The 15,085-nt window shown below is 37.7% G+C and overlaps 1 protein-coding gene across 3 annotated transcripts in view; it reads left to right on the top strand.

Annotated features, from left to right (window-relative positions):
• LOC123537082 (uncharacterized) overlaps positions 1–14,542 on the top strand; it is a 28,041-nt gene extending 13,499 nt beyond the window's left edge. The window contains exons 4-7 of one of the 3 annotated variants that reach the window (XR_008368246.1): positions 2,656–2,734; positions 6,845–6,924; positions 8,707–10,549; positions 10,686–14,542. Coding sequence is in view for 2 of the 3 variants with exons in the window: in XM_053529307.1 (XP_053385282.1) it covers positions 2,656–2,734; positions 6,845–6,924; positions 8,707–8,801 (254 nt within the window). In the remaining variant the exon portion in view is untranslated. Of the gene's footprint in view, positions 1–2,655; positions 2,735–6,844; positions 6,925–8,706 lie in introns of all 3 variants that reach the window. The other 2 variants (XM_053529307.1, XM_053529308.1) reach the window with 2 other exon arrangements.
• Positions 14,543–15,085: the final 543 nt, after the last annotated feature.

The following is a 15,085-nucleotide window of genomic DNA, read 5'->3' as shown; positions in this document are numbered from 1 at the left end:
TTTATATTTGGCATGAATGTTAACCTCAGTGAGACGGAGTGTCTGCGCAAACCCCAGGTTCCTATCTCAAAGGTCAAGGTCACAATTACAGGTCAAAGGTAAAATTCAAAAATGACTTTGTCTGGAGCATTTTTTCTTCATGCATGGAGGGATTTTGATGTAACTTGGCACAATTGTTCACCATCATGAGACGGAGTGTCATGCGCAAGAACCAGGTCCCTAGGTCTAAGGTCAGGGTCACACATCCATAACTCTGCCATCCATGAAGGGATTTTAATATTACTTGGCACAAATGTTCCCCATGATGAGACAACATGTCATGCGCAAAGCCCAGACCCTTAGCTCAAAGGTCAAGGTCACAATTGGAGTTCAAAGGTCAATAAGGTTTTTTTCCCTGTCCGATCCAGAACTCTGTCATCCATCAAGGGATTACAATATTACTTGACATAAATGTTTCCCATGATGAGACGACGTGTCATGCGCAACACCCAGTACCCTAGCTTAAAGGTCAAGGTCACACTTTGAGATCAAAGGTCAAGAGGATTTTTTTCCTGTCCGGTCTATAACTTTGTCATACAAAGCAGGATTTAGATATCAGTTGGCACAAATATTCCCCTGGATGAGACAACATGTCATGCGCAAGAACCAGGTCCCTAGGTCTAAGGTCAAGGTCATATTTAGAGGTCAAAGGATACAAGAATGACAACTTTGTCCGGAGCATTTCTTCTTCATGCATGGAGGGATTTTCATGTCGCTTGGCACAAATGTTCACCACCATGAGGCGGAGTGTCATGCGCAAGAACCAGGTCCCTAAGTTTGTGTCTCATGTATCTCAAAATGAATTTGACTTAGGATTGTTAATTTGTTCTATATCTTGTGAAGTTTTGCACCTTGTATTCTGTTTAGCATTTTAGCCAGACTGGTGTACACAACTTCTCCTACAGTTTCCATCCGGTTGAAATGAAACTTAGTATACTTCATTAGCATAAAGTGGACATGTGCATATTGCCTGGGCTTTCATGTCCGATTATCTTTTCTGGAGTAACTGCCCCGTTGTAGACTTCATTATTCGAGGATTTTCAGTAGGCATGCTTGATATAACATAAGTGATAACTAGTAACTACTTCTCAGGGGTGTAAAATTCTTTTTCACACCACTCGCCCTGCAGGACTAGTAGCTAGTAAAATCTACTCGCCCTTAGTGGACAGTCACTCGCCCTAATAATTGACACTTTTAATACTGTCACGTGTTATGGAAGGAGTATTATGTACAACAAGCAAATTTCAAACAGCACATAGCTCATACACTACGTTTCCTTTTTGATTATTCATTTTTGTTACTCTTAAATTTTCTTTTCACACCAGACATTTTTCTTTCACTAATTTTGTCATCTCCACCATCAAGTTGTTCTCCATAATAACTGCATTGATAGTAAAAATAATCACAGTCTAACCCCTACCGTAGTTTCCCAAAGTGTCTGGAAAGTTTTAAATATCAGTTATTTTCATTTTCTCAAGACTTAGATTTTTCTATTTCCCGAAAAATAATTATTTTGAAAAGTGTCTTAAAAATATGGACACAATAATCATCATCCACCTACCCGTCTTGAAAGCGCAAAAAAAAGTTGACGATCATCGGTAATTATTCTGTTGATAAACTAAGTAATTGGTTTGTTTTCATCATCAATTAACATCCTCTCAAAGAGCTAAAAGTGTGTCGGTATCATGAAATCTGAAGTGGAGATCAAAGCGGTATTGTTGCATGAGATTGTCATGGCATTACGTCATATTACAGTTTTCGCGCCATGTTACCTATTTGCCCTCAAGGAATTTACATTATCGTTTGAGAAGAATATTTTATATAAAAAATACATGTACATGTACAAAGACTCATTTAAAACTTATTAAAAACCGCAACAACATCATTTTGTTTTATTTTAAAACCACATTTCTATTTACGTCCACGAGGTCACGTACCCTATTCCGCCGCACTAACAGAAACCTTTTTACCAAAAAATCGTTTTACCCAATGTATTTAAATTACTGCCGCTTTTTCATTATTTAAGATTTTTTAATTCTGTTTTTTGTTCTTTCTAGTCAAAAGTCTGAATTTTATGCCCATAGCATGTATCAGTTATTTTCTCTTAGAAAGAAATCAGTAATTAAGATCGCGCTGTTTGAAATTTAACAAATGATTATATGAAAATTCGACCGTTTTAATACAAATTCCGTCGATATTTTATTGAAATATTAATAGAATTCAAATTGTATTACTTCTCAAGCGGTGTTAAAAAACTGAAGCGATAATGTTAAAAAATGAATGCACTATGCGCGTTTTTTGTGTACGTGTCGATAAAAGTAACAGAGATGTAAATTTGATATTAGGATAGGTCGCACGTGCTCTCGGAATGAAAAATTACCGGCATGACGTTTTGATATCTTTACGATTCGCGGGTAAATTCCAGTCAATCAAAGTCAATGTTTGTTGACGTTTTTCAAGATGTAATTTTTGAATTTTATTAAAGCTACGACGTAAAAACCACTCGCCCGATCGGTCGAGTATACAGCGAGATCCACTCGTCCTATCCAGACTTTAACTCGCCAATGCGAGCGGGCGAGTGGAATTTTACACCCCTGCTTCTGTTTCATGTTTCAGCAGACAATACAAAATGGCATGAGGTGCAGGTGAACTCGGACTTTCAGAAAAAAAAGATACTGAAGGACATTGATGTTGGGTAAAGTGCATTTTTCTTGCTTGAGCATTTTTAAAGTTTAAGCTGCAACCATTGTTACGAATTTTTGAGCAAAAATACAGATTTTAGGCAAAGCCTGCTTGGGTTTTGCTAAACAACTGTGTATGTGTCCAGTAATAAGTGCATACATGGATGATATTAATATCCTTACTATCACTTTGGCATACATAGAGCAGTCTTTTTATATTTGACCAGATTGTTTGCCTCAAGGAGACAGTGTCATGCACAAGACCAAGTTCCCTTTTTCAAAGGTCAGGGTCTCAACTTGCGGGTCAAAGCTCATTTCAGACTTTGTCTGGGCCCTATCTTTGATATGCATGGAACAATCTTAGATTTTTGGCAGAAATGTTTGCTTTATTGAGAGGGAGTGCCCTAAGGCAAAAATCCCTATCTCAAAGGCCAATGTCATACTTAGGGGTCAAAGGTCATTTCTGATCTTACAGGACTGAAACTTTGACATACATAGAACAGTCATTTTCATTTGGCTAAAATGATTGCCTCATTATGGTGATTTGTTTCACATAAGGCCTGGGCACCAATCTTCAAGTTAAAGGTTACCGTACACTCTGGGTTAAAATGTCATTCAGGTTTTGTCCAGGCTGTAACGAACAAATATGAAGCAATGTTTTTGAGCTCAAATATACACAGTATATGGAGAACCATCTTACTCAATCTTGTTACAGCATCTCTGTCTTTGAAGTGTAGATGTGCTTGACATACTTTTTCTGGGATTGGTGAAGGTTGGGTTTTGAGGGCGCCCTTGAAGCAAACTTCCAACTTCTGCAGTTTTAAGTTCCATTGAAACTTCAAACATATGGTCACCATGAATTGAAGATATACATGACATATTTCTTTCTGGTCTAGAGATACAAATTAAGGCAGAGATGGGTGAACCCATTAGAGGCTTGCCCTCGTTATACATTACATTGAGTGAAAATCGTTGAGTAAATACTATTTGTCAGAACTTAATCTTGTCCATGATCAGTGAAATAGATGAGTAATCTATGTATGTTACCTGCATCTACAGAATAACGCATCTAACAGTCCTGAAATTGTTTTCTTTTATATTTACATATTTCTAGATATTTTCCCCATACTTTGACACATAAAAATAGGTAGAAGAGATTGCTAGGTAGTGCCTACTTAAAGGTTGTAGTTTTAGCTCCATTGCCTTTACCCATATCCCTCCTCCCTCCTCTCCCAACCCTCCAAAAAAAGAATGAAGCTTTCTTCTTTACTAGTATTGCTTCGCACCTGCAGGTTGGTCTGTCCCTTGGTTGGTAGAGTGAAGGATTTCCACCAAATAACTTGAGAACCATTTGACCCAGAACATTCAAACTTTGTAGCATGATTGGGACATGAAGTAGATGACCCCTTTTGTTTTGGGGGTCAAAGGACAAGGTCCCAGGGATCTGAACCTTGAAACAGTTTCTGCTTAATAACTAGAGAACCACTTGACCCAGAACATTCCAATTTGATAGCATGATTGGGCTTATGAAGTACCGGTAGATGACCTCTATTGTTTTCTGGGTCAGTTAGTCAAAGTTCAGGGTCATAAGGACCTGAACATTGAAAACTATTTCTGCATGGTAACTTGAAACCACTTGACCCAGAACCTTCCAACTTGATTACATGATTGGGCTTTTGAAGTAGATGACATCTTCTGGGTTTTTTTGGTCAGTTAAGCAAAGGTCACGATCACAGGGGCCTAAACCTTGAAACCTGTTTCAGCATAATAAATTGAGAATCACTTGTCCCAGTGTCTTCAAACTTGATTGAAATTATGAAGTAGATGACCCTTAATGTTTTAGGGGTTAGTAGGTTAAGGTCATAGTGAAAATGGACTAAAAATTGGACCAATCATGAGGGGCATACATGTTTTACAAACAGCTCTTGTTAAAATGAATATATCATTCAATAAAAGTGTAGGTCTTTTTTGTTACCCTGCCCTTTAAAAACTGTTTGAGCCCTTATCTCATAATTTCTGTGCAGTATTCTCATACTATTTGTTATTTTGGCATTCTTCAGTGCTAAATTTTTGTCATATTGGCACACAGCTTTCCTTACCAAACAGGAAGTTCTAAATTGTTTACGGAGAATTCATTGAACAAAAATTGCCAACTGACTTTACAAGTCCACTTCCTCGAGAGATATTCTTGCACAGTTTCTTTGAAATTAGATAATTGAGCCGTGCCATGAGAAAACCAACATAGTGGCTTTGCGACCAGCATGGATCCAGACCAGCCGGGGCATCCGCGCAGTCTGGTCAGCAGGGCTCCGGAAATTTTGATAACTCAATCGGTCCGAAACGAAAATCCTGACATCGGCGCTACCCCACCCACCGCATTCCCAATATTACATATTTTGTAAAACGTGGTAGGGTAAAGAAATAAGCATGTCATGCATTAAAACTGAGTTACCAGTCACCGCGCGTTACCATACAATGAAGACAGTTATTCAGTGCTATGTGTGATCGTTAATTTGTTTAAATTTCGATGTTTTTCCGAGATAATACGAGGCATTGACACCGTGTGCGTAACTAGTCTAAAAGCCAACGCACGTGACTTCGATACCGTATACACGGCAGATACTTTGTGATGTTTCCTCATTCTTTGACGGAATTCTATAAAATACAATGCGTCAAAGTGAGTTACACGACACATATTCTCTGCTAAACAGCCTCAGTATTTAAAGAATACTCTGCCGCAGACCGAATGTGTACGTTATTTGAACGCTGAGGTCGAATTCCCCGCATGTATAGTACCAAAACGTCACGCGGGTTGGCCAAGGATATTTCATTTCACTTACGTTGTACTTCAATAAGCAACTAAATTTTATAAAGTTATATGTTCTCTTCTGATGTAAACAAAATTTCATTTTGAAACGTTTTTTAAAAGACCGATTTGATAAACAGTGCCACTCCGGTTTTCTTAATCATTCGTGGTTGCCCGTCCATTTTTTTCTTTTTTGTACAGTCGGGTTGCAAAGACGATTTTCTGCATTTGTTTCAACTGGAGCCCCAACAAATGAACCATGTAATTTTTTCAAATCAAGTAATTATAAAAATTATTTTTATCGGTTTTCCATGTGATGTCTCATTAAATCAAAGACCTATAATGTACAATTATAGCTCTTTGATTAAATGCAGCGACCATTTGTTGTTACCGTGATCAAACATAGCCTTTTGAAATAAACCATCTGTCGGATTCTAAATAAAAGAAGTGGATCCCCGTCGAAATGATTTGGATCCAGTCAGAAACGTTAGGAAACCAGTCAAAAATGTTTAATACACCGCAGTCGGCTGTCTGCTACATTAAAGGATGTGCCGCGCGAGCACTGATTGCGTCACGCGCTAATTACGGACCGATTATCAAAGTGACAGTCAGACCGATTGACACGTTTACTGATTATCTGAAGGTGCGACCAACAATTTCCTACTTGGCAGGTGATCGTGTATTGAGATATCAGACCGAAATTTATACTTTTCTCCATTTTTACGGGACCGATTTTTTTCGTTTTTTCACTTCACGAATCGGTCTGAAAAGTCAAAAATCGGTCCAAAACCGACAAACCGACAAATTTCCGAAGCCCTGCTGGTCAGGATCCATGCTGTTCGCTAACTGTTTCTGTAATTGCAATAGGCTTTGAAAGCGAACAGCATGGATCCTGACCAGACTGTGTGGATGCGCAGGCTGGTTTAGATCCATGCTGGTCGCAAAGCCACTATGTTGGTTTTCTTATGGCGTGGCTCAAATATTTTCTAAGATAATTTTACCAATGCTGCTGCTAATTCTTTACCTTAGGAAGTCACTTGTAATGATACCTGCAGAAAATGTGTAAACACTGTCAACTCTGTAGAAGTTAATAATAAATCAATATGGTATATCCTGTGGAAACAATTTGATTGGTTGAGAACCTTGCATGCACAGTTCCCCAAAAACCAATCAGGACGATACTGTTAAGAAACATTTTACTAATTTTCTCACTTTTACAGTTGACATCATAGGTATATGACATAACATTTATAGACTATACAAATAGGTTAATTGACTACCATTGATAATTTGAAAGTTACTGTAATTTTGACTTCAGGGACAGAGTATATGTAAGTGGGAGGTTGTCATATATATTGGCGCGTGAACAGTATGTCAAGAAGTATAAAATATATTCTGGTAAGTAATAATAGTGGATTTGGTGATATGTAGTATTCTTTTTAACCTTTTCTAAAATGGACTGGTCCATCATTCAGCATTGTCAAATTGGGCAGTACCACTTCTTATTGAAAGTGTTCACAGAACATTTTTACAGACGACACATTGCAGACGATGATCAGCTTACCAGTATTCACTGCCTAATTGCAGCTGTCCTACTGTAGCAGTTTCAGTTAAATTTGCCAGTATTCACTGCTGTAGTACAGCTGTTATGTTTTGGCAGCCTCAGTGTGTTTGCCAGTATTTACTGCCTTATTACAGCTGTCCTACTGTAGCAGTTTCAGTTAATTTGCCAGTATTCACTGCTCTGTTGCAGCTGTTCTGGTGTGACAGCCTCAGTGTGTTTGCCAGTATTTACTGCCTTATTACAGCTGTCCTACTGTAGCAGTTTCAGTTAATTTGCCAGTATTCACTGCTCTATTACAGCTGTTATGTTTTGGCAGTCCCAGTGTGTTTGCCAGTATTTACTGCCTTATTACAGCTGTCCTACTGTAACAGTTTCAGTTAATTTGCCAGTATTCACTGCTCTATTGCAGCTGTCCTGGTGTGACAGCCTCAGTGTGTTTGCCAGTATTTACTGCCTTATAACAGCTGTCCTACTGTAGCAGTTTCAGTTAATTTGCCAGTATTCACTGCTCTATTGCAGCTGTCCTGGTGTGACAGCCTCAATGTATTTGCCAGTGTTCACTGCCTAATTACAGCTGTCCTACTGTAGCAGTTTCAGTTAATTTGCCAGTATTCACTGCTCTGTTGCAGCTGTCCTGGTGTGACAGCCTCAATGTATTTGCCAGTGTTCACCGCCTAATTACAGCTGTCCTACTGTAGCAGTTTCAGTTAATTTGCCAGTATTCACTGCTCTATTGCCGCTGTCTTGGTGTGGTAGCCTCATTGTGTTTGCCAGTATTCACTGCCTAATTACAGCTGTCCTACTGTAGCAGCCTCAGTTAATTTGCCAGTATTCACTGCTCTATTGCCGCTGTCTTGGTGTGGTAGCCTCATTGTGTTTGCCAGTATTCACTGCCTAATTACAGCTGTCCTACTGTAGCAGCCTCAGTTAATTTGCCAGTATTCACTGCTCTATTGCCGCTGTCTTGGTGTGGTAGGCTCAATGTGTTTGCCAGTATTCACTGCCTAATTACAGCTGTCCTACTGTAGCAGCCTCAGTTAATTTGCCAGTATTCACTGCTCTATTGCCACTGTCTTGGTTTGGCAGACTCATTGTGTTTGCCAGTATTTACTGCCTTATTGCAACTGTCCTGCTACCCAGATGTGTTTGCCAGTATTCACTGTCCTATTGCAGCCGCAAACTGCATTCTCAGTTTGTATTTGCAAGTTTTCACTATTATTTTTGCAGATTTTTTCACTGCTGATTACTTACTGTGTCACCCCAGTATGTTTGCCAATATTCACTGTCCTATCGCAGCTGTCCAACTGTATTCCCAGTTTGTATTTGCCAGTTTTCACTATTTTTGCAGATTTTTCACTGCAGATGACCTACCTGTGTCATCCCAGTTTGTTTGCCAATATGCACTGTCCTATTGCAGCTGTCCTACTGTAGCAGCCCCAGTTTATTTGTGAGTACCAACTGACAGAGTGCAGCCGCCCTTGTTATTGTTTACTGTTTTAAAGTAACTGGAAAAACGACAAACGCTACTGGCTTTTCTCTTTGACATAATATTGAATACATTTCTTTTAGGAAGTCATCCTAGTCATGGTTAATCAGTTGTGCTTGTATTATTTCAGACTATGTAAGACTTGTAAGTCATTCAAAGAAGTTCTGGGACCAAAGACTGGAATCCGAAGACAAGGCAGGAGATGACAGTGACATTGAAAAATAAAGAAGTACATGTATTGTAGACAAATGTACAAAGACAATGGAGTCCAGATGAATTCAGTGATGTTTCATGATCAGCATCGGAAACATGCACTCACTCGCTGGTGAATCCTGTTCAAGAAACTTGGCATGTTCTAACATCAAAGTTAGGAGCTTGTAGAGTTGACGTCAGTGTAACAACTTGCCAGTTTGTAATAAGGAACTTCAAAATACCTTTACAAGGATTGAAAAAAAAAAAAAATTTGCAGTTTTTAGCGGAAAGGAAATATAATGCAAATATAAGAAATGAATTTTTTTTTTTTGGAGTTCATGCTAAATGGACGACATAATAGGATCGGCAAATTAAACATGAATCACTAGTGCAATTCATGGATTTGCCGATCCTGTAATGTCGTTCATTTGGCCTTAACTCGGAAAACAAATATTTCATTTCTTAAATTTAGCCAACTTTTAGTCTTTCAAAAAAATCTTTCTTTTCAGAAATTAGATGCAAATGAACAGATTTTGAAATTATACCTGTGCCAGTTATTTCAAAATTGTATATAAAGTGTGTAATGGTGCTGTGCAGTTTTTTTTTACCTACTGTAAGATGCCCCAAATTTGGCTTGCTATTTGGTGTTACTTAGTACAATTGTTGTGTACAGAAATAATATTTTTACTACGAAACATTCATACAGGTATGTAAACATTGAATAATTGCTTTAAAGAGTTTCTTCATGAATCACAGATGTTTCGTTCAGTGCATAAAGAAATCATTAAATAATTCAATAACACTATCAATATATTTTATGTTTTCAGCTTTGTGATATGTTTCTGTCAAGTAAAACCATAAAAGTGAATGGTCTAAAAAATCGGAATACCATCCTTCTAATACTTACAAACTGAAAGTAAAAGCGTCATTTTTTTAATGGTTGGAAATTTGTCGTTGACCCTTGTTTTCTTAGAGAAGACTACACAATGTGTTCATTCATTCATTCATTCATTTATTCAATCATTTATTCATTATATTGTTCATTTATGTTACAATTTTTGTTGTTATTTTTAGTGATACATTAAAGGTAATTGAAACATTTTGTACTTTTAGAAATGTAATCCAATGTATTATTTTGTTATAATTATGTTTTATACTGTCTCCACCACAAGCAGGCAATAATCTCTGAGTAAGATTTAATCTCGACGTTGTTAAACTGTAGCTTGCTGTACTATATAGCATTCACAGTACTGCAGCCGCATATAAACCAAGACCCCATGTTGTTCTTGGATGATCTGTTTATGAAAAGAAATGCAAACTCAGTTTTAAAATCTTGAAGCCAGGCCAAGGTCCAGTCTAAAGTTACAGAGCCATTTTTTCTAAAAAGGAGGACTTGTTTTTTGGAGGTTTTTTTTTTGTAAATTGATTGTTGTTTAGAGAAACTAGGGTTTCAAAGAAAATAAAATTTATACATTATTCTTGATTTCTTTTAAGTGTACAGTATTATTTTAACTTTTTCCATTTTGAATATTGTTGTGCCCTCTTTACATTGTTTTGCAGATGTCGTTCAGTCTGTCGGACGGCATAAAGACCAATCCATTTCTGGATGATAACTCAAGAATTCTTAAGCCTAGGATCACAAAGGTTGATGGGGAGGTTGGTCATAAATCAGCAGATGACCCCTATTGGTTTTGAAATCAGTAGGTCAAAGGTCAAGGTCACAGTAACACGAAACAGTTAAACAGTTTTCGGATGTTAACCCAAGAACGCTTTGGCCTAGGGTCATGAAAGTTGATAAGGAGGTTGGTCATGACCAGTAGATGACCCCATTGATCAGTAGGTCAGTAGGTCAAGGTCATAGTGACCAGAAACAGTTAAGCAGTTTCTGAATATAACTCAAAAACGCTTGGGCCTAAGATCATGAAAGTTAGTATGGATGTTGATCATGACCGGCAGATGACCCCTATTGATTTTGCGATATGTAGATTAAAGGTCAAGGTCACAGTGACCCGGAAAAGATAAACTGTTTCTGGACGATAACTTGAAAATGATTGGGCCTAGGGTCACGAAACTTGAGAGGGAGGTTGATCATGATCAGCGAATGACTCCTATTGATTTCAAGGTCAAGTTCACATTGACCCGGAACAGTTAAAACGGTTTCCAGATGATAACTCAAGAACGCTTGGGCCTAGGATCACAAAACTTAATAGGGAGGTTGATAATGACCAGCAGATGTCCCCTGTTGATTTTGAAGTCATGGGTGAAGGTCACATTGACCCAAAACTGTAGAACTTTTGTGTACAGTGACCAAATAATTTCTCTTCCTTGTGCAATTATTGAATGCATCAAAGGGGACATTTCATAAGCTCTTAAGTTGAGTATTTCTTATGGCTGAAATTGTATTTCAAAATAAACTTGTTGTAATTTGTTGTGTTAATTCTTAGCCTGCTGGCGGCAAGTGATTCTGCCTTTGCGACCAGTGCAGACCAAGATCAGCCTGCAGATCCATGCAGTATGATCATGGTCTGCACTGTTTGCCACTCAGTCTGTATCTTTTTGGTAAGAACCCCTTTTAACAGTTAATGATACTGTCCAAATTGAAAGATGGACCAGTCCATTTTAAAAATTTAGCAGGGTGAAGGTTAATTCATTTCCTTCATACTTCCTTTTGTTGTTTTACATTTTGCTGATCCAGAAAATTTTACAGTTTTGTAATGGTAAAATGACAACATGAATGCAAATTAATTTCACTGAAATACTGAAATTCTTTATTGAAATGAACTCTGTTAAGGTAGCGGACCCATACTGACAGTCAGCAACCATTAAGGTATTAGACCAGTATTGTTGCTGCTTCTCATTACGTGTCCACAATCTTAACGTGTATTTTAGACCATAGCGTGTAGAAGGAGGTACCTTTTGCTACCTGTGAAATTTTTGTAAAATAATTTTAGATATTGTCATCAGATAATTACTTAAGTTTTTTAGCTCATCTGATTTTTGGAAAAAAAATGATGAGTTATTGTCATCACTTGACCAGCATTGGCGTTGCCTGGTTAAGTTTTATGTTTAGGTCAGCTTTTCTCCTAAACTATCAAAGCTATCGCTTTGAAACTTGCAACACTTGTTCACCATCAATAGCTGACTCTGTACAGCAAGAAACATAACTCCATCCTGCTTTTTGCAAGAATTCTTGCACTTTTTGAATTTAGAAAATATCAGATTTCTTGGTTAAGTTTTATTTTTAGGTCAACTTTTCTCCTAAACTATCAAAGCTATTGCTTTGAAACTTGCAACACTTGTTCACCATTAAAAGCTGACACTGCACAGCAAGAAACATAACTCCATCCTCCTTTTTGCAAGAATTATGGCCCCTTTTGGACTTAGAAAATCAGATTTCTTGGTTAAGTTTTGTGTTTAGGTCAGCTTTTCTCCTAAATTATCAAAGCTATTGCTTTAAAACTTGCAACACTTGTTCACCATCAAAACCTGACACTGTACTGCAAGAAACATAACTCCATCCTGCTTTTTTTGCAAGAATTATGGCCCCTTTTGGACTTAGAAAATATCAGATTTCTTGGTTAAGTTTTGTGTTTAGGTAAACTCCTTAACGGTCAAAGCTATTGCTTTAAAACTTCGAGCAGTTATTCGTCATTAAAAGCTGACTCTGCACAGCAAGTATCGTAACTCGACATTGCTTTTTTTGCAAGAATTATGGCCCCTTTTGGACTTAGAAAATCATGGGTGTGACAAGAATTTTTATTATACAGAGACAATAAGATCAGTTGAGTGTCTGCAACCGCAAGGCGGTGCTCTTGTTTTTATTTGAAAATCATATTGCAGTTTAGTTGCTACTGCTATGTTTGCACAGGTTGTAGTATAGTAGAAATACCGTACTTAAGCATTTTAAAGATATACCAGGTAAGTAATTTTATAAAGAACAAAGTCATAATTTTGTAACCGTAGTGTGTTCTTTAGGTTGATATGAATGATTTGTTAGATCTTTTACCATTATTTTGACATTTTTAGGTCACCAGAACTTATTGTTTGAGGTGAACTTTTTTGTATAGGTGGATGACCTGTCACTTTACCTGTCATGTTGTATAGCTAGTTTGTTCCAACCAAGTTTGTCCAATATTGGAATTCAGTGTTAAATTCCGGGAGCAATAGATATGGAAGAGCATCATATGAAAACCCTAAAAAATTATTTTCTGAAAGCAAAGCAGTTTTAGCTAAATCATTTTACATGTGTTTTTTGCATGACATTGTGTTTCTCCACCAAATTTAAGCCAAGTAGGGGCCTCCGTAGTAGAGTGGTTAAGGTCGCTGACTTCAAATCAATTGCCCCTCACTGATATAGGTTTGAGCTTCACTCGGGGCCATTGAATTCTTCATGTGAGGAAGCCATCCAGCTGGCCTACTAAATGTCGGTGGTTCTACCCAGGTGCATGCTCTTGATGAAACAATGCACAGAGGGGCACCTGGAGTCTTCCCCCACCATCAAACCTGGAAAGTCGCCATATGACTTACAATTGTGTTGGTGGAACGTTAAACCCAACAACAAAAAACAAAATTCAGGCATAATTTTATATGAGGAAAACTAAAAAAATTTCAGAAGTTTCAACAAAGAAGTCTAACATATATCAGTATCTTGGCATACTTTGATTGTTCGACACTTTGCTACCGTTGTTCCTTTTGAGGTTAAGAAAGTACAGCCATTTGTAATTAGTCAGCCAATGAAAGTGATTGATATAAAGTAACGGTTCTCAGTCTTCTTTTGCATACTTAAAGACAGGGAACAAGCCAACACTGGTCTGACTATGGCATTGAGCAGTGTCGAACATGTGAAACATGACTTGATCGACACTGGCATGTCTATCGCTAATAGTTGTCAAGCAGCTTTTGTCACACATAAAGTACCCTCTTGTGTTTTTATGCCCCCAGCATCTACTGATGCGGGAGGCATAATAGTGATTGTCCTGTCCGTTCGTCCGAGGTTAACCAAATGGGACCGTTTCTTCTAGCATCAATACCCCTAACTAGATTGACTTGATACTAATGCAGATGTAACATGTGACCATTCCTCATCTTCAGAAATCACCTGACCCCAGTTTGACCTTGACCTTGACCTCATTTTGGACTTTGGTTGCTTTATATTGGCCATCTCTTGGTTAACCCAATGGGACCGTTTCGTTTAGCATCAATACTCCTTACTAGAATGACTTGATACTAATGCAGATGTAACCTGTGACCATTCCACATCTTCAGACATCACCTGACCTCAGTTTGACCTTGACCTTGAACTTGACCTCGTTTTGGACTTGGGTTGCTTTGTATCGACAAGGATGCCACCGGGGGCATCAAGCGTTTATTGAACGCAGCTCCTTGTTTTTTTCACAGATTGATACAGTGAAATGCCCCTCGCTCAAGCTTCCGTTGGTCAGCAGCCGTTTTCCTTACATTTTCTATATTATATTAAGATTGCTGGATAACTCAAGCAGTAGGCTCATTCCCTAGTGATTTTTAGCAATCTGTGTTTGATTGTGCTTACCAAATGTGGCCATATCTTAGGTCAGGTGAGCTGCTAAGGGCCATCATTGCTCTCTTGTATTTTTAGGGTTGTTTGTATAACACCATAACATTATATTGCTTTAGAATGGTTGTATACATTTACTAAATTGAGGCATTGATTTTAATACCAACATATGTTACTGTTATGACACATTCATGTTATTGTCAAGACAAATGATTTGAATAAAATTAAAATATGCTTTTAATATGCGTTATTGTCACTCTGTCTCTGCCATTTGTATCTGAGCATTTAATGTCAGCAAGGTAAAATTGTACTGCTGGACTTGATTTTTTGTTTATAAGTAAAGATGTGATTTATACCAGTGATTTTTTTGATACCCCAGTAAATGAAGTTTAGGATGGGGTATACTATAGTCAGGTTGTAAGTGCTTGCTGGCGTCTGTGCACCTTTGGATGGATTTAGTTCATTTTTTGTACATAGGTATATGATCATGATATCCAGTTTGGGGATGAAATTCATTACAATTCATTTATTTTTGCTAGAATTATGGCCCCTTCATGCTGATGTCTGTTTGGAACTCTTGACAGAATGAAAAACTCTGGTAACAATACATCAATTTTTGGTGGAGTTATGGCCCCTTTTCAACTTAAAATTTGGTTGTCTGATACCTCTTGCTATAATTACCTTGGGCTACGCACAGATGAAATTATTTCACAATGCGTATAAACCTCTTCATGGCATCAAATATATTAAAACATTGTTCTGCTATAATATCATTTCTTAGTGC

The sequence above is a fragment of the Mercenaria mercenaria genome, chromosome 17 (assembly GCF_021730395.1).
Source record: "Mercenaria mercenaria strain notata chromosome 17, MADL_Memer_1, whole genome shotgun sequence".
Taxonomy (NCBI): Eukaryota; Metazoa; Mollusca; class Bivalvia; order Venerida; family Veneridae; genus Mercenaria; species Mercenaria mercenaria.
Note: the sequence above shows the minus strand (reverse complement) of the source record. Positions and strands in the feature narration are given on the sequence as shown.